The 24,146-nt window shown below is 39.0% G+C and overlaps 1 protein-coding gene across 2 annotated transcripts in view; it reads right to left on the bottom strand.

The window, feature by feature from the left end:
• Positions 1–12,821, bottom strand: part of PKN1 (protein kinase N1) — a 79,714-nt gene extending 66,893 nt beyond the window's left edge. Inside the window, exon 1 of one of the 2 annotated variants that reach the window (XM_058168665.1) lies at positions 12,071–12,821. Coding sequence is in view for 1 of the 2 variants with exons in the window: in XM_058168663.1 (XP_058024646.1) it covers positions 12,071–12,091 (21 nt within the window). In the remaining variant the exon portion in view is untranslated. The remainder of the gene's footprint in view (positions 1–12,070) is intronic. The other variant, XM_058168663.1, reaches the window with a different exon arrangement.
• Positions 12,822–24,146: the final 11,325 nt, after the last annotated feature.

A 24,146-nucleotide genomic window follows, 5' to 3' on the forward strand; every position in this document is an offset into this window, starting at 1 on the left:
TCCATTCTCCAATTGTAGGTAAGTCTTCTTTCTTCCAATATTGTGCAATCAATAATCTTGCAGCAGTTATTAAATTCAGAATCAGTTTTGTCTCTATAACAGTGCAATCTGAGATTATTCCTAATAAAAAGAACTGTGGAACAAACTTGATCTTCTTTTTCAAAATGTTCTGCATAATCCACCATATTTTAATCCAAAAGGCTTTAACTTTTTTGCAAGTCCACCATATATGATAATAGGTAGCATCCTCACAATCACATCTCCAACATTTTGCTTTCACATTTGGATACATACATGACAGTTTTTTAGGATCTAAATGCCATCTATAAAACATTTTATAAAAATTTTCTCTTAAATTTTGTGCTTGCGTGAATTTAACATTCCTCACCCAAATTTTTTCCCATGTTTCTAACATTATAGGTTGGCTCGGGGGTCGCATAACTAGTTTTTTCTTGTACAATTTATCTTTATATAAATAACATTGAATTGCCTTTGATTTTTTCCCATAAGCATCATGGTCTTCTCTAATAGGCAATGAATCTTGACTTTTCATTATATATTCAAAATATCCAAGCCTTAAGTTTGTTATTATTATTTGTCCTTTGTGTAGACCAAAATATTCTCAACAATTTTCCACAGCAGCAGCAGCAGTTTCATTTTTCCTTGTTTAGTCTTTCCAATGACCCGACTGTCATCACTCTATAGTCAGAATTGGAAAAAAACGTAATTTTCACAATACATGTAGAATAGAATTCTTTATTGGCCAAGTGTGATTGGACACACAAGGAATTTGTCTTTGATATATATGCTCAGTGTACATTAAACTATACATTCATCAAGAATCATACGTACAACACTTAATGATAGTCATAGGGTGGAAATAAGTAATCAAATCATACTAGGAAGCAATCAATATCAATATAAATCGTAAGGATACAAGCAACAAAGTTATAGTCATGCAGTCATAAGTGGGAGGAGATGGGTGATAAGACCGATGAGAAGACTAATAGTAATAGTAATGCAGCCTTAGTGAATAGTTTAACAGTGTTGAGGGAATTATTTGTTTAGCAGAGTGATGGCGTTTGGGAAAAAACTGTTCTTGTGTCTAGTTGTTTTGATGTGCAGTGCCCTATAGCGTTGTTTTGAGGGAAGGAGTTGAAACAGTTTATGTCCAGGATGAGAAGGGTCTAAATATTTTCACAACCCTCTTTTTGACTCCGTGCAGTATACAAAGTCCGTGTATGTATCCGTGCAGTATACAAAGTCCTCAACGGAAGGCAGGTTGGTAGCAATTATTTTTTTCTGCAGTTCTAATTATCCTCTAAAGTCTGTGTCTGTCTTGTTGGGTTGCAGAACCAAACCAGACAGTTATAGAGGTGCAGATGACAGACTCAATAATTCCTCTGTGGAACTGAATCAGCAGCTCCTTGGGCAGTTCGAGATTTCTGAGTTGGCGCAGAAAGAACATTCTTTGTTGTGCTTTTTTGATGTTTTTGATATTAGGTGTCCATATGTTCATTGTCAATGTGATGTCTCTATACTTTAATATTATCCACACTTGATAAAATGTTTCCCTCTTTTTCTTAAATATATCTGTTTTCCAGGAAGTAATGCTATTAATCACCATTTCTGTTAAATAGTAGGACCTACCTATTCATATTCAGTTATCCTCAGTTTTTTGCACTCCTTTGCACTCCTTACCTTTTGCTCTTCTCTAGAACTCAGCATTTATTTTTCCTCTGTTTTTATTGCCTTTCAGACTTTTTGGGGAGGGCCAGTATTTTTAGTATATCAAGAGACAACTAGTTTGCATTTCAAGATGCCTTTATTTGCTTCATCTATGTGATGCCTTGAATACCCAAAGGTATTCAGGCACTGTACAGTACTTATCAATTCTAATACATTTAACCTGTTACCTTCATAATGCAAACATGTGGAATATTGCTGATATTGTTTATATATTTGTTTTATAAATTTAAGTGGTAATTTTGAATCAAGATTGTTACAATCTGAGCTGCAGTCAGTACCTGGCCTTGTTTGTGTGACAAAAAAGAATTTCCATCTTTGCTTATAGTGTATGTAGCCAGTTTTATTCTGGTAATCTCCATCTGGCAATGTCCACGTGTAGAGTCCTCTTTTAGGTGTTTAAAAAAATGTAATTGCTATAAACATTTAATATGCCTGGCAGGATTTTTATTAATATGTTTCATGCTTCATTCCATAAAGTAAGGCAACATTTTCTCATTATTTCAGATGTTATTTTACTTCCGATTTTATAATTGCAGTCTCCTATAATTAGTAAGATACATTTCTCCAGTGTTGTATGCTGCAAACTGTTACAACTGTTCAAACTGTTTATGCTCTGCATCTGCTGTTGAAACATAGGTTAGGGTCTCCATAATACTCATTGGTTTGCCTCATCATTTTAACATTCTATGTACCAACAATAGACATACCATTGCAATACCGAACTTTCTTTTGCCTATGGGCTCACTAACATCATTGTCAGGGGTATCAAACTGCCAGCCACAGGCCGGATGCATCACACGCAGGCCACACCCACCCCAGTTCTGCCAATGGGGAAAATGTTGCAAAATGTCACGTGACGGCAACGTGATGCTGCAAGTTTGACACCCTTGATCTATATAGACATCAATATATATCCTAATGTCTGTATTTGAAATTGCATTTAAGAGCAGATACAATTCTCACTGAATTCTATGATATTTACTCCTAACTTCCCCAAAATTGCTGCCAACTCAAAAAGGTCTGAGATCAATGAGTCACATCTTTACAAAAAAAAAAAAAACCAGCTGCAAGAAAGTTAGTTTTGAGCAATGCCACTTAAAATCTCCTTTCATTCACAGGAAGAGAAAAGTCTAAAGGTAAAAATTATTACCCTTAACAGCACCATGAAGCTGTATGATTTGAATGCTAAAAGCAATACTAGATGTTATTTGGCATTCTATTAAAAATTATTGAATTGAATGATTTCATTAAAAAAAGCACATTAATTGTGATAACCTTGTGGGTTTTCAGACCATCTCAATACTTACATCTTTGGTTCAGATAGGCAGTCCACTGTTGAAGTGAAGGAAATGTCTTACTATTCAATGCATTACCAACTTTCCAAAATGCTTTTGATTTTGAACAGAAAATAAACAGATAATTGCTAAACCACACTTAGTATCAATCTAAGATACTGAAGAAGTGAACACGGTCCTTTATAACCATATACAAAAGCTTACTCTAAAATATTTATAAAAGGTAAAGGTAAAGGTTCCCCTCGCACATACGTGCTAGTCATTCCCAACTCAAGGGGGCAGTGCTCATCTCCGTTTCAAAGCTGAAGAGCCACCACTGTCTGAAGACATCTCTGTGGTCACATGGCCAGCATGACTCAACAGCAAAGGCGCACGGAACACTGTTACTTTCCCACCAAAGCTGGTCCCTATTTTTCTACTTGCATTTTTTACGTGCTTTTGAACTATTAGGTTGCAGAAGCTGGGACAAGTAACGGGAGCTCACCCCATTATGTGGCACTAGAGATTCGAACTACTGAACTGCCGACCTTTCGATCGACAAAGCTCAGCATCTTAGCCACTGAGCCACTATATATAATCTATAAAATTATTTTTATATAATCTATAAAAATATTTATAGACAGTGACTTAAGCCTTCAGATAGCATCAAAATGAGATGGGCAGAAAATAAATCTAATAAATAAAATGCATCTTATCTGCTTTGGCTAATAGAACAATTCCATGTTCCAGATTTACATGTTTATGCACTGTGCACATATCTTTAATTTATCTATACTTTACTATTTACTATTAATTCAGACAAAAAGTTGTTGCATGATCTCTGTCTATATAAATATTCAGATAGTTTCCAAGACCTGAGCCTTGGCAGTAAATTAAAAGAAGAAGAAATGATATTAATGCAAGCAGAGTTTTTTTAAAAAACAAAATCCAATGAAACTTGGTGTAAGCTAGGCACTTCCTGGATATTAATGGTATTCAACGAAAGTACAGGTATCATGTTTACAGCAGTAAACAGCAAATTAAAGGTGGAACTGCAATCAACAGTCAACATAATCCCAGAACAGGGCTTTAAAACTATCATTTGTTGACCAAACTGTAATGACTTGGTTCCCACATAAATCTATACTAAACTAGGGGGTTCATACTTCACATTGTCCAAACCAAACAAATCATTCTGTGGCTTGTTTTTATGCATGACACAGCCAATATCTACAAGGCAATCTCTAAACTGGCCAGCCAAACAGTAATGGCTTTCAGCTAAGGGATCCTAGGCATCTATAGAATCAACTATAAATAAACATAGGAAAGAACTCTTAGTTCTTCCCCAACATTACAATTTCTGAGACTTGCTGGATAGAAATTAAAACAATGAAACTACTTAGAATCAGGTTTAAATATTGATACAGAAACATATTAACTGAGTGGTTCAAGGTTTTTCTGGGAACTTGCATCCGAAGAGGAGATAAATTAACATCATTTACAGGATTTCTCCCTTCAGATAGATTGTCAGGGTCTTTCTGACTATCTACAGAACACCCTCTCTTCCCTCCCTATTTTGATTCTGATACCTCAAATATTTTCACATGCACTTTTTTCCCTATGCCATGCACATCTTTTTCACAAGCACTTTCTTTTTCCTAATTTGGGGAACAGATTTGGAGAAGCAAAAGCCAACAGCCTTGCAACTCCAAAGAGGAACACTTGATCCTCTCCCTTAACTCAATCTGAATTGTTTATATAAAAAGGAAAGCTTCTCTCCTCAATGAATAAGATAGATTCAAGCTTCGACAGTGGTTACAAACTACTGCTGTCAGGCTCCTTTGGAGAAAGTTCCAGACAGGAACAGCTTCTATCCATAGCACAATCACCATGTAACTGTAACACTAGCACACACTTGGTAGTTACCACTTCAGATTGCACAACCAGCAATGGAAAGAATGCAATAATTTAACTTTCCCTCCAAATCAAGAGAAGGTTTGGCTCCAGTGAGCCAGGCCAAAGAATCTTACATTTAGTTCAAATGGAGAAAGATACACAAGTAGCAAATCTAAGAAATGCAAAGAGTTGGAATTATTTATCTTTCACATAAAGAAAATAAAAACTCTGAACTCTATTAGTATTAGTTAACCACTTTGGGGGGGGGAAGCATAATGTTCAGAGGTACACATGATTGTTCCTCTGAAAGATACATCTATTCAGTTAGCTATGGTGCAGCATCTGTTATACAGAATTATATGGGAACTCAAAGCATAGAAACATATTCTATTTTGCTACTGAAACAGTAAATCTGAGCATCATGCAACAGCATATTCCTTTTGGGCAAACTCTATTTTTCAGCTCCCACGTGCTATACAAGAGATCTCAGAGGATCAGCACCATTAAAGCTATTAAAAGAGAGCTTTCATCTGAATACAGAAACATTCAGATGGCCCCGCAAAGAATACTGTATGAGGCTGCAGAAAAGAAATGCAAGCAGACAATAAGGGATGCAAAGCATGCTTGTAAGGAACCTAACATTAATAACACTATGATCAACAATGAGTTATTTAAATAAAGTAGCAGAAAAACGACTAAGAAAATTGGAATGCTGGATGATATAGGAGTCAAAGTAGATCTAAGAAATAACTTAAATGAAAAGTTAATTCCACAAATGTATCTTTGTGCAAAAGACTAGGAAATGCTTTCAGGAAATTTTCACTATATATGAAAACAGGGCAAATTGATTTTGAGGTTGGTGAATATGATTGTAAAGGGATCTTCAAGGCATGAGAAAAAAGATGGTGGTTTGCAATCCATTTACCAGGACAGAAAATCTGAATGGCGTCGTGAAAAATAGACCAAGGAAACCTGTTCAATTGTTAATAATCTTTTTTGTGGAGGGGTGCCACAGTCTAGGTCAAGAAGGCAGAATTAGGCAGCTTCCCTTGTAAGGAGAACAGACAAATTACCAAGAATGTAAAGCTCTTAACAGCTATTTACAGCTACAAATCAAAATTTTCAGAGTCTACCATTACCAGATTTATTAAACCGGAAAAGGGAATTAGATTACAGAAATACTGGCAACTGGATATATTTACTTTAGCACCCAAATAATCTTTAAATTCCTTTCTTGACACTCTCTTTAATCACCTGTTGTGTACTGGAAAAATATGTACCTGTGCTATTGATAAATGAAGAACATGGAGATAATTTCTACTTGTAATACTCTTTTCCTATCCTCTTTCACAATCTCTTAGCCAGCTATTACAAGCATTTTGACAAAGTAAATGAAAATCTCCAGAGAAAACTTATTTCAATTAAGAAAGAAGAGATTTTTTTAATTGAATCAATAATTAGTAACCAGTAAGAATGCAAAGTATAAAATAAATGGACAATAGAATTCCCCAGTGCTCCTTAATTGTTCATAAATGATTCGCAATTCAAGGTAAGCAGAAGCTATATTTTCTAACACCAATTAATGTACGATGATTAATGAGACAACAATTCCCAAATGATCTGTCCACACTGGAGGAATTTAAAATAAACAAGCATAAAATGGCCAACACATAAACAAGTACAATTGGAAGCTCAAAAAACCTAACTTTTGTGATTGAAGCCGGTAGTGACTGTTCAGATCTTGACATTCCTATAGAAAGCTCAATAAAATACTATCCAGTGCACCCAACTGTTGGAAAGAAGGCCATTAAAAATTAAAATGTTCATATTGTGATGTTATAAACAAGTGCCAGATGCAACCACACTTTGAATAAGTAATACAGTTCTGATCTCGAAAATGTTATGTTAAATTGTGCTTGAATAGGCGGGGGAAATGTTCATTCAATTTGATATCCGAATCCAGGATCATTACATGAACTTATACAATGAGAGGTTCAAGACAGAAGGGTTATCACTGTTCATATTACCACTATATGGTAGAGAATGCCAGTTTATTGTACAAACCTAAACTGTGAAATTCATTGCTGCAAGATGTAGAGATGGCCATCAAATCACTTGGATTTAAAAATGGTGTTAAGCAATTTATGACTACTGTACCATAAAAATGAGTACTGTATGCTATTAAGCATGATGATTACACATTATTTCCAAGATTGGAGACAGCATGAAGAATTTAGGCAGAAAGGTATAACTGCATTTTTGTCTTGCTTGTGCAAATCTCAAAGGCATTTTACTGGTTGCTCTAGGAATAAAATGTTGGACATCAACCTCTTCTATTCTTATGGCTCTGTGCAAAGAGAATATTCACATTCATGAATTTTACCATCATATTATAGATATTATTGTAATGGATAGCAATGTAAACAGCCTCTGTCAAATATTGCTGGCCATAGAATCAATACAAAGATTTAGGCAAAACTATTCTCCTACCATGAGAATAATACTGCATAAAAATGAATGCCGTTCATCCCACCGTGAGATATATAGTTCTTTGCATCTGCTGTACACTACATAATCTGAACATTACAGATCAGTATTGACACACTAATTCTATACAAAAGGTAAGACTGAAGAAAATAAAGTAATTAATGTTCCCTCCTAAACTTTTTCTTTAGCATTTGTTGAATTTTTTAGAGAAATCTAGACACAATAGGAACTTCTACCTATTAATTTCATATCAGACTTTATGGGAAAAGTTGCTCAGAAGGTGATTTAACTGCTACTCCAGACGGCCATGATGGAGACAGATGATATGGACCTTTTTCAGTTAGTTTCAGGCTGGGACACAATACAGAGGCAGCATTGATTGTTCTTGTGAAACACTTCTTGCAGAACTAGGATAGGGTTAGTGTTGTTGTCTTGGTTCTCCTTGATACCTCAGGGATTTTTGATACTATGGATTTATGGCATCCTTCTGGATTACCTATTGGGAGTAGGGGTGAAGGTGGGAAATGTTCCATGATAGTTTTGCTCTTTTCTATGTGGATGGACCAAGGGTGAAATGCTCCTAGTTCAGACCGGATCGGCTGAACCGGTAGCAATGGCGGCGGGTGGTCCAGAGAACCGGTAGCAAAAATTCCTGGGGCCCCTGCCTATGCCCACCCAATCGCCCGGTCACCTGCTTTACACTTCTTTCCGGCTCGCTCGCTTTTCCCGCTTGAACGGTAGGAATAAGTTGTAAAAAATGCTTTTAAAAGGTTAAAAAAAAAGGCTCTGATGATCACAGCTGAGCCGTACGATTGTCAGAGCCATTTTTTTTACTTTTAAAATAATTTTTTTACAACCTATTCAACCGAATAGGTTGTAAAAAAATGCTTTTAAAAGTAAAAAAAAGATCCTGCATCACAGCTGATCAACCTCCCTCCCGCATACTGTTCTACTTACCCCATGCCTCCTTTTGGTGTGCACTGCGTGCGTGTGCACACCTCACATTTGGTGCATGGTGCACACTGTGCATGTGGATGCATTTGGCGCACAGCGCGCACGCACAGCCAGTGAACCGGTAGTAAACCGGTTCAGATTTTACCACTGGGATGGACCCAACTGATATTGACAGTGGAGGAGACATCAAAGCTAAGGCTCTTAACCTGTGGGGTGCCTCAAGTATCAATATTGTCACCACTTCTATTTAATTTCTACATGAAGCTATTGGGCGATGCCATCTAATAATTTGAATTTTCTTTCAAATTATTACACATCTTCATGAGTAAATGGTTATTTTTCCAAATGAAAAACAAATCTTAAATATCACAATCTGGAAGTAAGAAACATGAGCGTTTGTTTTTCCCAAGCTCACTGATAAAATATCAAGATTTCCCATCACATTTTAAAATTTATCCAACATATTTAAAGTCTGCTTTTCAAAGATCTAACCTTAATAATAAGCTTTCAGACAATAAAGGATATAAAAACGTTTAAACTTTTACTGAAAAACTGTACAGTCATTCAGAAAGTAAAAGTACATTTGAAGTTTAAAGAACTTTATAAAACTTCCTTTAAATACTTCTACTCTTTTTCTATTCCTTTATACCCAACTGCACAATTCTAAGGCTGTTTTTCTTTTTTAAGAAACAGATATTAATGCATGCATTTAATGACTACAACTTAGCACATTCTCATGTACCCTTGCATATATTCATAATCTGAAGAGATTATGTTCAGTTCAGTTCAGAGCTCAAAGCAAACTGTTCTCTTGTTCTTTGTTTTATATTTGTCATTTTTGCAATATTTTGAAGTATTTTGTCTAAAAATATTGTTCTTTATTTCAAACATCCAAGCTAAACAATATAAAATGCAATGTCAGGATAAAGCTTAATCTGATGTTTTGTCCCTTTTAGCTCAATAGACTGTTGACAGTACAAGGTAAGGGCTGACAGTAATGGATTTGATTATCAGTACCATATCTTTAATAATTGAAATGTTGTTAGCTCTACAGACAAGTAAGAATGGTTTTAGCACATCGATTTTAAGCTGGCAATGATCATTTAAACAAGCAAGCAACAAATCATATAGCAGCTATAATTCTTATCTTGCAGTTTACTGTAAAGAGAAGGACTGTCAAATGCCCATTCTTTCCAAAGCAGACTAATGGCCAAAAAAATTGGCCACAAAGCAGAAATCTCTATCCAGCAGTTCCAGAAAGTCTTTAATATTCTAATCAACAGGTAGCCTTATATGCAGAATCCTTAAAACCCCATTGCAGGCCCATTCCACATAACATTGCCTAAATGAAATTTGCCTAGCAAATGCTTTATTTCAGGAAATGGTCTGTGCATGTCTCCCTGATTAAAAATCTTACATCAGCACTTTAAACTCCTTTTCAAGAGAACTCCCTAGATACCACAGAAAGAAAGAAAAAATCCAAACAAATGAAAATAGCTTTATGACAGGGGAAAAAACTTAAACTGACAGCAACGATCATAGCACAAGGGAGAAAGTAAAAATATATGTAAAGATAAGTTTAGTATATCTCTTGCAATATTATTCAGAGGAAAAGAAATGTATCATATCCTAGCAAAAATCAAGGAGAATTATATTCCATTTCATTTACTTTGCCTGCCCTAGACTGGAAACATCCTTCTGAAGTTAAAGGAAGGTCCCATTCAATTTTACCATTCTGGGACACACAAAGGAAGAAGGAATAGAATTTCCAAGGTTGATGGCACTGACAGATTCAAACTCAGAAGCAGGTAAGAATAGCCAGGCTGAATCAGGCCAAATGCCCTTCCAATCAAGCATTCTGATGTGCCCACCCCACCCATACCAATGGGAAATCCACAAACAGGATTATGATGCACTAGCACCCTCCAATTGATGTTTCTACCTATTGATACCTATTGAGAGAGACATGGGGCCTCATAATACACAGTCATCATCATTATCCATGGATCTTTTTTAAATTTGTTTTTATTTTAAGTTTTTCAAACTGGGAACTCCCATCTCCCACGGTTTGTGGTTAGAAATTCTGTAGTTTAACTGCACACTTCTTCAAGCAATTTCTTTTTTCTGTCTGAATCTCAAAATATTCAGCTTTGGGTTGGGGAGAATTCTAATATTAGAACAACAAAAAGCCCTATTTAATCTCTTTATACTGTGCCTAGCTTCATATGTTCTGTCAAGCCTCCTTTTGCTTAAAATCTAAAATGGTGTAGCTTCTTTTCATTGGGGCCAATTCATTGAACCTTTCAACTGTTCTAATTCCACAATACCCTCTTGAAATGTCAGTACCAGAAGTATAAGAAGCATTCCAAGTATGGTCACAGCAACAGGAGTAGACAAAGACATTGCAGCATTTGACAGTGATGTTTTCAATTCCTTTTCCAATGATCCTTAACACTTAGTGGAATTCACTCTTTCACAGAAGTCAAACATTAGATAAATGTTTTTGCCATAGTCTCAAGATCTCCTTCCTGATCAGTTGGACATCCTTGCCCCCCCAGCCACTGAATCAAAAAATGGATTGAGCCTCCATTTAGCACCTTGATGGTCCAGTGGTTAGAGTGCAGTATTACAGGCTACTTCTGGTGACTGCTTGCTGCCTACAATTTTTCAGATTTCACCAGGCTCAAGGTTGACTCAGCCTTCCATCCTTCCGAGGTGGGTAAAATGAGGACCCAAATTGTTGGGGGCAATATGCTGACTCCGCTTAGAGAGGCTGTAAAGCCGTATATAAGTCTAAGTGCTATTGCTATTGGCCAATCTCTTATACATGTTCTTACTTACACGGAACCTACCATGGAACCTACTTGTTCTCCCAGCTGAAGACTCCTTTCCAGTGTATTTTTCTTTATCTCTTTTTCTTTTAACCATCCAAAGTAAGTTAGCCAAGTCAACAAACCTGGCAAACGTGATTACTCACCTGTGTAATGTCTACTTCAACAGATCAAAAGAACCGAAGTCTTTAATTAGCTACCATCCCATCTAAAACCAGGCTTGTTTCCCTCTTGAGAGCTGTACTGAGGAGGGCCAGAGGTAGAAGGCAAGGCACTCCCTAAGTTGGCTTATCTACACAGTCTCTCCCGTCTATCTTCCACCCAAGCCAGAAGGACATGTACACACATACCCGCTGATATTATGTATCTGTTAATGGGCTTCGACGGGGAAAAGATGCTACTAACCAGTTTCCCTTATCAATAAAGCAGAATGTTCATGTGTACCGAACAGAGACAACCCCTCCCCACCCAGACACTACCAAGCAGCAATCCGAGTCTAGGTCCTTATGTCCTTAAGCTCCCCCCTCTCCATTTCCTCCTAGTTACGGAAGGATAAACATAAGCAAGCCGCGGGGGTGACGAGGTGGGGGGAGAGAGGACAGTACCAGGATCGGGCCGCTCGCGCGGTGCCAGCCCGAATGCGGGGAATGGTCAGCAGCCCCTATCGCCACCGCTACTGCCAGCTGGCAGGAAGAGCGAGAAGGGCACCGAGCGAAGTCCGAACCGGGTGCAAGAAGGCGTCCCGCAGCCGCTCGCATCTGTTGCTGCTCCAAAGGAGGCAAGAGATCGGCGGCCCTTTCCCCCCCCCCCACCTCGCTATCTCCGTGTGCCGGTTCTCCGCTCGGGACACAGGCAGGAGCAAGGAGCCAGGCTTCTTACCTGAAGCGACTCGTTAGCCATCTCCGCCTCTCGTTTCCCGCCAAGTCTCCGCTGGCTTCCTCCTCTTTCGCGTTGTTCCAGGGGAAGCGGCTGCTCCCCGGGGCGCCCTTACAGCTACAGCCGATCCGCCATCCTCTCCTCCGCCGCTGGTTGGCGGGGCGTATAGGGAGCCGTTGAGCCCCACGAGGGGGCGGTCCAGCCACCCACAAACAAGCGGCAGCCGAGCGGACCAAAGGAAGGACGACTACGAAAGCTTCACTTAAAGCAGCAGCTTTTGCTCCGGCGGGCGGCCAGCTGTCTGCAGTGGCGGCGATGGCTGCAGGAGTAGCAGGAGTAGCAGCAGCAGCAGCTTCAGCTTCGTCTTGCCGCGGCCTCACAAACCTTCGGCCGGAGTGCTTGAGCTGCACAGAAATGCCCTCCCTTCTCCTGACCCGAGTACACTATGTGCCACTCACTCTTATTGTTGCTGCGGCGTCGGCCGCGCTGCCTCGCTCCCTCCCAGCGCCGAACTTGCCGGGCTGGTCACGTGGGCGGGGGAGCTGCGAGCGGAGTCGAGTCGAGGGAAGCGGTGGGGCGAGGACGAGGCGGAGAGACTATTGTGGCTGCGGGGAGGGAGCTGACCGAGAGGGCTACAGGGCAGGCGCTACAGCTTTTGCGGCTTGTTTGCCGCAGCTGCGAGAGCGGCAGCCGCGCGCTTTCTAGGCCTCCGCCTTTCCTTTTTTGGAAAGGAAAACAAGAGATTAGCAGCAAAGGGAGGAAGGGCTAAAAGGAAGAAACTGGACCCCATTATTTTCCTCCGCTGTGCTTCGCAGAGCCTGGGCTGGGGGCAGCTCTTTTCGCTCCTAAGGACAGGGCGAGGCTGCTTTTGGACACTCGCTATTGGAGAGGGAGGCCTGGCTTCCGTTGAGAGGTTCTCCGCTGCAAGCCGCCTTTTCTCCCCGCTGCTCGCCAGCCCAGAGTTGAAACCTGGACCTACCATTAGAAGGAGGAATGAAAGAGCTACCGCAGAGACCTGATTTGAGGAGTTATTTTTTAAAAAAATACCTCAAATTTTGTTTAAATGTATTTTTCCCCCCTAAGGAAAGCAGTTATGGACTTTCCTGCCTTACAAAGTTCTCTTACGCGAGAAGCCCTGATGGATCAGATGCTGCTAAAGAGGGCGCGGGGTGTGTGTGTTCGGTGCAGTATTTGGGGAGCTACATTTCAGTATCGCTGCTACTATCTTAGCAGTTGTTCTTTTTTCTACACATCCTTACTAGAGGAGTTGCCACCCATCTTTTTGGAACAGCAGTCCACGTCCTTTATCGAATTTTTTGGTTGTGCTTTATTTTTTTTAACCGAATGTCTCTCAGAGTAGCTCAAGTATAGCAGTGCAGAATGCAGCTAGAAAATAAATTATTGTGCCTGTAGCACTGTTTATTTAAACCATTAGGCCACCCCTGATTTCTCCCAATTTTAGCCCAGTCATATCTAGACCCCTCCCCAGTCTTTGCTAAAATGGCCTTCCACAAGAGTAAAGGGCAGCAGTCTTCACTGTACTCTCTTATTACTGTAAACTGTATAACAGTCATAAAAGGGAGGTTTATAGCAATATATCTATAAAGAAATGTTGAATTTATTAATACGTGGAACACTAAGAGTAGCCCTATATATCCACTTTTCATCTGACAGACTCATTCACTGGCTGGTTTTGACCCTGGCTTTGTCTGATCGAAATTCTTTGTCTGATCGAAACTCTAGCTGACCAAATCATGGAGGCTGAAGCCAAACACCCTGATTCACTGGCCATTGTTTTGGGAGATCTAAACAAGGCAAACTTAAGGAAAGAACTACCAAAATACTTTCAGCATGTCAATTGTCCCACCAGAGGCAAGAATACTCTAGACCACTGCTACACAACACTAAAAGATGCCTATCGGTCTTTACCACGTGCAGCTGTAGGACACTCTGATCATTGCATGATTCACCTTGTACCTGCTTACAGGCAAAGACTTAAAGCCATAAAACCAATAATTAAATCAGTGAAAACCTGGACGGAGGAATCAGAATTAAAGCTACAGGCATGTTTTGACTGCACTGATTGGAATATTTTAAAGATACCGCTGCAGACCTGGATGAACTCACAGATACTGTAACATCATATGTCAGCTTCTGTGAAGACCTATGTGTACCTACAAGGAACTTGCGAATACACAGTAATAACAAACCTTGGTTTACACCTAAACTTAAGCAGCTACGACATTCCAAAGAGGAAGCCTACAGAAAAGGTGATAAAATGCTGTACAATCAGGCCAGAAATGCACTAACAAGGAGACCCGAGTACACTATGTGCCACTCACTCTTATTGTTGCTGCGGCGTCGGCCGCGCTGCCTCGCTCCCTCCCAGCGCCGAACTTGCCGGGCTGGTCACGTGGGCGGGGGAGCTGCGAGCGGAGTCGAGTCGAGGGAAGCGGTGGGGCGAGGACGAGGCGGAGAGACTATTGTGGCTGCGGGGAGGGAGCTGACCGAGAGGGCTACAGGGCAGGCGCTACAGCTTTTGCGGCTTGTTTGCCGCAGCTGCGAGAGCGGCAGCCGCGCGCTTTCTAGGCCTCCGCCTTTCCTTTTTTGGAAAGGAAAACAAGAGATTAGCAGCAAAGGGAGGAAGGGCTAAAAGGAAGAAACTGGACCCCATTATTTTCCTCCGCTGTGCTTCGCAGAGCCTGGGCTGGGGGCAGCTCTTTTCGCTCCTAAGGACAGGGCGAGGCTGCTTTTGGACACTCGCTATTGGAGAGGGAGGCCTGGCTTCCGTTGAGAGGTTCTCCGCTGCAAGCCGCCTTTTCTCCCCGCTGCTCGCCAGCCCAGAGTTGAAACCTGGACCTACCATTAGAAGGAGGAATGAAAGAGCTACCGCAGAGACCTGATTTGAGGAGTTATTTTTTAAAAAAATACCTCAAATTTTGTTTAAATGTATTTTTCCCCCCTAAGGAAAGCAGTTATGGACTTTCCTGCCTTACAAAGTTCTCTTACGCGAGAAGCCCTGATGGATCAGATGCTGCTAAAGAGGGCGCGGGGTGTGTGTGTTCGGTGCAGTATTTGGGGAGCTACATTTCAGTATCGCTGCTACTATCTTAGCAGTTGTTCTTTTTTCTACACATCCTTACTAGAGGAGTTGCCACCCATCTTTTTGGAACAGCAGTCCACGTCCTTTATCGAATTTTTTGGTTGTGCTTTATTTTTTTTAACCGAATGTCTCTCAGAGTAGCTCAAGTATAGCAGTGCAGAATGCAGCTAGAAAATAAATTATTGTGCCTGTAGCACTGTTTATTTAAACCATTAGGCCACCCCTGATTTCTCCCAATTTTAGCCCAGTCATATCTAGACCCCTCCCCAGTCTTTGCTAAAATGGCCTTCCACAAGAGTAAAGGGCAGCAGTCTTCACTGTACTCTCTTATTACTGTAAACTGTATAACAGTCATAAAAGGGAGGTTTATAGCAATATATCTATAAAGAAATGTTGAATTTATTAATACGTGGAACACTAAGAGTAGCCCTATATATCCACTTTTCATCTGACAGACTCATTCACTGGCTGGTTTTGACCCTGGCTTTGTCTGATCGAAATTCTTTGTCTGATCGAAACTCTAGCTGACCAAATCATGGAGGCTGAAGCCAAACACCCTGATTCACTGGCCATTGTTTTGGGAGATCTAAACAAGGCAAACTTAAGGAAAGAACTACCAAAATACTTTCAGCATGTCAATTGTCCCACCAGAGGCAAGAATACTCTAGACCACTGCTACACAACACTAAAAGATGCCTATCGGTCTTTACCACGTGCAGCTGTAGGACACTCTGATCATTGCATGATTCACCTTGTACCTGCTTACAGGCAAAGACTTAAAGCCATAAAACCAATAATTAAATCAGTGAAAACCTGGACGGAGGAATCAGAATTAAAGCTACAGGCATGTTTTGACTGCACTGATTGGAATATTTTAAAGATACCTCTGCAGACCTGGATGAACTCACAGATACTGTAACATCATATGTCAGCTTCTGTGAAGACCTATGTGTACCTACAAGGAACTTGCGAATACACAGTAATAACAAACCTTGGTTTACACCTAAACTTAAGCAGCTACGACATTCCAAAGAGGAAGCCTACAGAAAAGGTGATAAAATGCTGTACAATCAGGCCAGAAATGCACTAACAAGGAGATAAGAGCAGCAAAAGAAGCTACTCTGAAAAGCTAAATAATCAATTTTCAGCAAATGAACCAGCAAACATGTGGAAAACTCTTAAAAATATCACCGGCTATGGCAAACCTCCTTCCCAGGCTGAAGGTAATCAACAACTGGCAGATGACCTGAATGAGTTTTACTGCAGGTTTGAAAGGGAACTACAGCCACCTATCTCCACAACCCCAATCTCAGACACACCAACAACAGCCAAGCCTCCTACAACTGACCCCATTTCATTGGGTTCACAACCCCTAGTGATCACAGAAAAGGAAGTGCAGGACCTATTTCACAGACAAAAGCCAGGAAAAGCTCCAGGCCCAGACAAGATAACTCCTTCTTGCTTAAAAGTCTGTGCTGACCAATTGGCCCCCATCTTCACCCATATTTTCAATAAATCACTAGAGATGTGCTATGTTCCTTCTTGCTTCAAACGCTCTACCATCATCCCAGTGCCGAAGAAGCCCACCATCAAGGAACTGAATGACTACAGACCAGTTGCTCTAACATCTGTAGTCATGAAAACCTTTGAAAGGCTAGTGCTTTCCTACCTGAAAACCATCACGAATCCGCTTTTAGACCCCTTGCAATTTGCATACCGAGCAAATAGATCAACAGATGATGCTGTTAATATGGCTCTGCACTACATCCTACAACATCTTGAGTCTCCAAAGACCTATGCAAGGGTCCTCTTGTAGACTTTAGTTCAGCATTCAATACCATCATTCCAAACATTCTTCTAACTAAGCTAAACCAGCTACAGGTACCGGAACAGACTTGTAAGTGGATCACAAGCTTCCTAACAAACAGGAAGCAGCAGGTGAAGCTAAGCAAGATCACATCAAATACCTGTACAATTAGCACAGGGGCCCCCAAGGCTGTGTGCTCTCCCCACTTCTCTTCTCTCTGTATACCAATGACTGCATCTCCAATGATCCATTTGTTAAGCTACTGAAGTTGGCAGATGACACAACAGTGATTGGTCTCATTCGAGACAATGACGAATCCGCATATAGACGAGAGGTCGAACGACTAGCCTTGTGGTGCAACCAAAACAATCTGGAACTGAACACACTCAAAACCGTAGAAATGGTGGTAGACTTTAGGAAAAACCCTTCCATACTTTCACCTCTCACAATACTTGACAACACAGTATCAACAGTAGAAACCTTCAAATTTCTGGGTTCTATCATATCGCAAGATCTCAAATGGACAGCTAACATCAAAACATCATTAAAAAGGACAACAAAGAATGTTCTTTCTGCGCCAACTCAGTAAGCTCAAACTGCCCAAGGAGCTGCTGATCCAATTCTACAGAGGAATTATTGAGTCTGTCATTTGCACCTCTATAACTGTCTGGTTCGGTTCTGCAACCCAACAAGAAAAACACAGACTTCAGAGGATAATTAGAACTGCAGAAAAATAATTGCTACCAACTTGCCTTCCATTGAGGACCTGTATACTGCACGAATCAAGAAGAGGCCGTGAAAATATTTGCAGATCCCTCGCAGTCTTTGCTAAAATGGCCTTCCACAAGAGTAAAGGGCAGCAGTCTTCACTGTACTCTCTTATTACTGTAAACTGTATAACAGTCATAAAAGGGAGGTTTATAGCAATATATCTATAAAGAAATGTTGAATTTATTAATACGTGGAACACTAAGAGTAGCCCTATATATCCACTTTTCATCTGACAGACTCATTCACTGGCTGGTTTTGACCCTGGCTTTGTCTGATCGAAATTAAGCAGAATTAAGTGTGATACCAGAAGAAATGCCTCTGCCCTTTATCAATGGGGATGGAAAGATTCCCCGTGTGATTGTAGTGCTGATATGCAAAGTATTAAACGTATTGTGCAAGATTGCCCATGATGTGTTCTCTTCTAGAAGATCTACAATGAAGCAATACAGAGGTGATCACCTGGATAGCTGAATTGGACATCCAGTTATGAGGCCACTGCCATACCCCCATAGAAGTTTTATTTATAATTTTGTGGACTGTATATATATGTTTACTTCTGTCATGTTCTCATCATACACTAAATAATGTATGGGGGGGGAGTTGGTTTCACACGCAACCTAGATGAACCTAGATGCATGTACAGATGAACCCCACATTTGCACAGCCCAGTTCCATACAGGCCATGGACCAGTACTGTTCTGCAGCCCAGAGGTTGTGGGGGCTGCTATAAATTCGTGAATAATGAAAAATAATGCTTTTCTAGCTTTAGAGAATGCCTGCAAAAAATGGGGGGTGGGCTTTTAAAACTTCAAGGGATTAGCCCAGTGATTCCCAAACTGTGATTCCCCAGGGAGCCGCGCTATCGTCATGGGGGCGCCGCGGAATATCTGCGCCCGCTGGGTCCGGCGCTGATGCGCCATTTCTGGGGCGTCTGGTGCGCATGCGCAGTTGCAGGTCGGATTTCCGGGGGAGCCGCGGGCGCGTCTGGTGCGCATGCGCAGTTGCAGGTCGGATTTCCGGGGGAGCCGCGGGCGAAAAAGATTGGGAACCTCTGGATTAGCCCTTATTTAAAGGAGATGATTCCAGGAATAGAACCTAAATGGGGAAAGGCTCTAAAATATAAAGTAATCAGTTTAAGATGAAGCAAATCTAATCAACTTTGATTACATGATTGAGCCAAGTACACAGGTTCATGAACTGTAATCAAGCTATTATAATAACTTGCATTCAGTCAACACATATTTGTAGGATTACAATCTGCACATATGTTAAATATGTTTCATTTTTTCATCAACACTGTATATATTCAGATCCTTCCATTAATTAACACCCTACCTTGAAAACAAAAAGGCAGTGGTTAAATTTGACTCAAAAGGACAGGCTGCCAGGAAACAAATTCCTAATCCACAAACAAGTTTATTCTTCATTTTGTATTCTGATTTTATGATTAATATGTTTAGTAATAATACTAAACACATTACAAATTATGCAAGGCTAATATGTTAGATCAGGGGTTGGGAACTATGGCCCTTTTATGACATGTGGACTTCAAGAATTCAGGCATTCTGGGAGTTGAAATCTACAAGTCATAAAGGGGTCATAGTTCCCCACCTCTGTGTTAAATGATTAACATTTTTGTTTGCTTCTTGTAATTATAATAACCAGCTATAGCCAGGGTCCTTATTTAAATCATGAGGCTTTTAATTTTTATTAAGAATGAATGCCTTATGGATAAGAAAATGGCAAAATGAACTTATCACCACTTGTCTTTGCCACCATCAATAACGTGTTTTTTTAAAAAAAACTATAAAATACAGTTTTGGAGGAAAAATACATTATCTGTGAACTGATTTGATTCAGCATTTGAAAGGGGGCTAATCCAAAAATCTGAAGCAAACCTACATTAATCACTAATGTAGATTTGAACAATAAGATTTGCCTAAAAGCATTTATGTCCGTGTATTTGGTCATACTTATTGTCATAGAATTGTACTCTATAATACAAGAATACATTTAAGTTCATATAACTTCTTATATACTATTAACTGTTAAAATCAGTTCACTCATAATTGTATGTAAGAGCCTCTTCAGTTTTAAAAAGAAAGTTGATAATTACCAAGGTTGTGGTCTAGCTTGGGAAATTGAAAAATGTTCCAGCAGAAGGTAATGGCAAACTAATAATATACTGTTGCCAAGAAAACTGCATGGATGGAGTATGTATGTATCCACTGAGTCATTAAGTTCAACTTGAAAGAGGCATAAGGAAGTTATCAAAACCTTTGTTATAAGCAGAGAACCAAGTTTCTTAGTGCACTGTCTCAAAACTGCTGATCTTCAGGATTTTCTATAAATAGACAACTCAAACAACACATTTGCTATGAATTATTTTGGTACACTCATATGGTGAAGGTTTCAAGTCTTTTGAAAAGACACCCTCATTTCAGTAGAAGTTTCAACTAGAGCACTGTCTTCTACTTGAATTATTAGAAAACAAATAAATTATATGAAGTCTGCCAATGTATTGTATATATGTAAAAAAGAATCTAAGTATGTACTTTTCTAGTTATGTTATTTTAGTATATTGAACTAGTCATATATCCATTACCACAAACCAAATCCACATTGTATCATAGCTACTTGTAAAATTTATTTTTGTCTTGATGTATTTCCGTATGGTCACAGTTTGACTTGTAGTAGAGTAGTAAAATGCAAAATTGTAGCTTACAGTAAAGCAGAGTATTGCACTATTTTATAGCAAAAAACTAAACATAATAGCTGCAGAATATAATAGCTGTAACAAGATGTTTGATAACATTATACAACATATCTCAAAGGGCTTATTGAAAAATTGTTTACACCAACCTTTCAAATATGGACAGAAGTAACCCATCCACGTTATATGGATAAATAAATAAATGTATTTACTTATTTCATTGTATTTATATCTGATCTCTTTTGTGCTATCTTCACATTGTTTTCAGGTTAAGTAACAGCTATTACCCCTGCAATTAAAACTGGTAATTGCCTTGAAATTTCTAAGCCACTTGGAATAATTTTATCTCACTTTCTTCTACATGTATTTCATTCATTATCTAATGTCTTTCTCTTTTACCTCTGAAAGTATCTTTGAGATACAGAAGCAAACTGCTTAGCAGTATGCTCATGGAATTCTTCCAAAAGTTTAATTGCTTCCCTCCTGTTTCAGGAGAGTGGCAAAATAAAATAATTTCCCTGATCTTAAATCTCTTTTATAATCTTTCTGATCTGAAGTATTTTTTTAAACTAATCCAATTCTTTTTGCCTTTCTTGTTTTGCTGTTTTAATTTCTGTTTCTTACTCTACAAATTATCTTGGGACTGAAAGCAGGAAGGGAAATGTGTAAAATAAACACAATCATATGCATTGCATTCTGACTCAATTAAAATTTCTGAACTGTTCAGGAGTACATTAGAAATATAACAATAACTCCGACAAAGGTAACTATAGCATGAATAATGCTCTATTGCAGTTTTAATTTTGCCAAGTAAAGAGGCAGCTATTATGTCAGAAAAAACAGCTAAATCAGCAGAGGCCCTTGATAATGCATGGAGAACAAAGCCAAATTCAGGAGTACCTCAAGCTGTATTCCAAGTATAGTACTTTAAGGAGACAACAATTCTTGAACTTATATTAAAATACATGCCTCTGCCCAGTGAATCAATTTTCCCAACCAATATAGCCCTCTTATGTAGATTAATCTTCCTATTATTCATTCAAAATCAATCCAAATTATTTGCATACCATAGTCCAGGATATAGGAAAGCTAAAGAAGTGCAGAAAAAAAGAATATCTGAAATATCTCTGCTCTTCGAGATTAGTGACAGCACGTCTTAGGAAGGAACAAAAGAGGACAGGTACAGCTGCATACACATCAATGATTGTTATAGTAACAGACATAGATTTAAAGCCACTTTTCTCTCTCTTGAGTATGTTGAATATGTATGTCCTTAACTAGCATGGTTGAGCTCCTTTCTGTTATCCCTTAAATCAGGGGTGTCAAACTTGCGGTGTCACATCATCACATAATGTATAGCAACTTTTTCCCCCTTCACTAAAACGTGTGTGTGGCCAGCAAGTGACACATTCAGCCTGCAGGCCACGAGTTTGACACCCCTACCTTAAATAAATCTTAAAGACTTGGCTGTTTCCTCCAGATACTAACTTAGCTAGAATAAGTATCCCTTAAAATTTATTATGTTGCCCATTGAGGTATATTGGTTCCTTAGTTATCACCTTTATTTTTATTATAAGTTTTCAAAGTGTACACCACCTAGAATAATTTTGAACTGAATGGCTTTTAGGAAGGGAGGGTGGGAGGGAGGAAGGAAGGAAGGTAGGTAAGTACAACTGGACATAATAGATTAAATTTCTGAATAAAATTAATATATAAAATGTAATAGTTAATCTGAAGTGATTTTGATGATACATTATTTCAGAATAATTAATATTGATTAAAAGCCTCACTTTTGTGACAAAAGTAGCCAGAATATTGCCCTTGCTTTGTTATAAAAATGTTAGTTTTGATTGTTCATAATATCCCTGAATACTACATGTTTGTGAAAGCAAGTTCTCATTTTAGATTTGAAGAACATTGCCAACAGCAATCAACAGGTGATAGAGATCATATGTTATTTGAGTACTTGAGTATTGCAGATAATTTGCATATTTCCCTTCTTTTAATGTTATTTTTAACACATTAGTTTTTTATATATACTAATCTATTGCATTCAGTTGCCAAATGCCAAATATTTTCAGCATTTATCTATAAACAGGTTGTAGGCAGTCATTCTTTATAAAGTAATCTAATAAGTGTAACACCAAATTTACCTCTTAAGTAGGTTAAATGACACAAAAGTCAGTCTATCTTCTCATTAAATATTACAAATAGTCACATCAAAACATGTTAGAATCAAATTACTTCCTGTCAATGACTTCTTTAGTTTCAATAACAATATCACAAGAGCTACCAACAGATTTAAACTCAATGTCAACCGCTCCAGTTTAGATTGCAGAAAACACGATTTCTGTAACAGAATTGTATATGCTTGGAATGCATTACCTGACTCTGTGGTTTCTTCTCATAACCCCAAAGGCTTTACTCAAAAACTGTCCACGGTTGACCTCACCACTTTCCTAAGAGGACTCTAAGGGGCGTGCATAAAAGCACAAACGTGCCTACCGTTCCTGTCCTATTGTTTCTTCCCCTATGTATATATATGTTTATAGTACCTCGTTTCTCCTCATATATATGTTCATATATTATATAATCCTTTATGCAATGCTTGTATATATTGTTACGACAAATAAATAAATAAATAAAAATAAATAAATAAAACAGATATAGACAGAAATACAAGAACCTATGTCCTACTTCAGAATCATTTCTCCAAAAATCTATATATGTGATCAAATAAAGGTATAAATAGACATTGTTAGGCATATACAAGTAGTCCTCATCATACAACCATTTGTTTAATGACCATTTGAAGTTATAATGAAACTGAAAAAAGTGACTTAGGACCATTTTTCACACAACTTTGTAGCATCCCTATAGTCATGTGATCAAAATCTGGACACTTGGCAACTGGCATGTATTCATGATAGCTGCAGTGTTTCAGGGCCATGTGATCCCCTTTTGTGACCTTCTGACAAGCAAAGTCAATGGGAAAGCCATATCCCTTTAACAACTATGTTACTAACTGAATAACTGCAGTGGTTCACTTAACAACTGTGGCAAGAAAGATGGACCAAAACTCACTTAACAACTGTCTTGCTTAGCAGTGAAAATTTTGGGTTCATTGTGGTTGTAAATCGATGACTAACTAGTTAGCATAAAGATTCAGGTCTGTGAGGGGTTCAGGAAGCCAGACTTTGCACAGCATGGCAAGAACTAGAATCTGGCCAACTGGTTTCATCTGGCAGGGTTGGAAAACTCCATTAACTCCATCAGTTAATTCCAGGTCATCCTGTTGGGACCCCCAAGTTTGCCTTCTCTGGAGCATTCTGGAATTAGGTTCCCTATGAAATTCAAATGGCTCCCATCTTACTGGGATTTCAAAACACCTTAAAGATCTAGTTCTTCACCCAGGTTTTTGGAGAGAATGATTGATGCTACTCTACAAAAAGACCTTGACTATGTGTCAGAATGGTCAAACAATTGGAAACTCCAAATCTCAACCAACAAATGCTCTGTCTTGGCAAAATAAAAAATAAAAAAAAATCAGAACACAAAATACAAGCTGGACGTATACGACCTAGCAGATGATCCTCACTCTGTCAAAGACCTTGGAGTAGTCATCTCAAATGATCCAAGTGCCAGAGCTCACTGTAACAGTATTGCTAAAAAAAATTAAAGAGTT

This window comes from Ahaetulla prasina, chromosome 2, assembly GCF_028640845.1.
Source record: "Ahaetulla prasina isolate Xishuangbanna chromosome 2, ASM2864084v1, whole genome shotgun sequence".
Lineage (NCBI taxonomy): Eukaryota > Metazoa > Chordata > Lepidosauria > Squamata > Colubridae > Ahaetulla > Ahaetulla prasina.